Source organism: Amblyomma maculatum, unplaced genomic scaffold, assembly GCF_055883805.1.
Source record: "Amblyomma maculatum isolate TAMU_Amacu unplaced genomic scaffold, ASM5588380v1 scaffold_13, whole genome shotgun sequence".
Taxonomy (NCBI): Eukaryota; Metazoa; Arthropoda; class Arachnida; order Ixodida; family Ixodidae; genus Amblyomma; species Amblyomma maculatum.
The window spans coordinates 32,864,816-32,866,576 of NW_028146738.1; the positions used below are offsets into that span (position 1 = coordinate 32,864,816).

Sequence of the window (1,761 nt, forward strand, 5' to 3'; positions counted from 1 at the left end):
TGTCTTGTTTCGGTTTAAGTTTCGCAAAACATTCCCCCCCGAAAATGACTTGTCATTTTTCTTCGTTTACGTGATTTCCAAGGGGTACAAGAGTTGTATTGGTCGCTTGAGAGATGATCCTCCAGGTAGCTTCAGCAGGCGCGATCTTACCTATCCGTGTCTTCCCGGAAACAGTTTCTCAATTCTTGCAATCTTCCATTGTTGCCGTGGCTACAGGCCATCACGAAGGAGTATCAAATCCCCTTCCTTGAGTGTTTTTCCTTGGCGTTCATTCTTCTTTTGTACATTTCGCAGTTCCTCGAGGTACTCTCTTGTCCATCTGCGCCAGAAGGCTTCTGTAGTCTGCTGGCGTCGTACCCATTGTCTGTGAACTGATACGTTGACCTCATCTGCTTCGATTTTCCCCACGCTAGGCAGCGATGTGAGGCGTCTTCCCGTCAAGAAGAATGAAGCGCAAAGGGGTTCCGGTTCTCCGGGTTTGTCGTAGACGTGAGTTAAAGGTCGAGAATTTAAGACTGCTTCAATTTCTGCCAGTACAGTGGTTAGCTCATCGAAGGTCAGAAGCTTGGATCCGATCACCTTCTTGAGCGCAAGTTTGGCTGATCCGACGAGGCGCTCATAAAAGCCACCCCACCATGGGGCGTGCTCCACTATGAACTTCCATTCGATTCGTGCTTTTGCGACGTAGTCAAGAACTTCTGGTTTTCGGATAGAGCTCCATAGATAAAGGAGATATCTGTTGGCCTTCTTAAAGGAAAGCGCGTTGTCACTGTAAATGACCCGAGGTATACCTCCTCGTGAGATGAAACGTCTGAGGGTCATCAGAAAAGACTCTGCGGACATGTCTTTTGCGAGCTCTAGGTGCACCGCTCTTGTTACAGCGCAGGTGAACAGTGTGATATAGGACTTGTACAGCGTGTTTTCTCCTTTCACCAGAAGTGGCCCCGCGAAGTCAACTCCTGTTACCTCAAATGGTTGAGCCTCGTTCACTCGATCAGTTGGAAGCGGTGCTGTCACTTCAGTGGCTGGACGGTCATTATAGCGCTGACAGGTTAAGCCCCCTTTAATGATTCTTTTCACTGGCTGCCGGGCTCGCACAACATGATTCCTCTCTCTCAATTGCACCAGAGTACCTTTTGCTCTACCGTGAAGTACTTGCTGATGTGCTTGACGCACGAGCAGTTCTGCCAGTCGATGTCGACTTGACAGTACAACTGGATGACGTCCGTTGTACGGCTTGCAGCTTTGTTGAAGTCTGCCGCTTATGCGGATGATACCATCGTTGTCAATAAACACTGAAATGTCTCTGAGAGGCAAGTCTGCGGGAAAGCGTTCGCCTTTTTTCACGCACTCAATTTCTCTTTTCAGGTCATCTCGCTGAGTTTGCCGTATCCAATATTTTTCGGCTTCATTCCGTTCAACCGACTTCAGTGGACCCTTGTCACTGCTCAGACGTCGCAACTTCTGGATGTATCTAAATGCCCATGCAGTCACTCGGAAAAGTCGTGTGGCACTGCTGTATCGATCTGTGTCCAACAGCATGGGAACTTCTGTGGTATCCGTCGCTTGAAGGACCTCTACGCTTCGTCTCTTCCTCCATTATCGGAATGTTGCTTGAAAGCGAAGAGATTTGTGGCCAAGCATTTTCCGTTGCCTTCATCCAGTGCGTTCCTTCCCACCAGGTGGAGCTCTCAACAAGCTGATCAGCTGTAACTCCTCGAGTCATGATATCCGCCAGATGTTCTGACCCTGGGCAATGCC

General features: G+C 49.1%; 1 protein-coding gene across 1 annotated transcript; it reads right to left on the bottom strand.

The window, feature by feature from the left end:
- Positions 1–210: 210 nt before the first annotated feature.
- LOC146172526 (uncharacterized) lies at positions 211–1,542 on the bottom strand. Its single transcript, XM_084585783.1, has one exon. It carries the CDS (start codon positions 1,540–1,542, stop codon positions 211–213), a length of 1,332 nt encoding a protein of 443 aa, XP_084441909.1.
- Between the last annotated feature and the right edge of the window lie 219 nt (positions 1,543–1,761).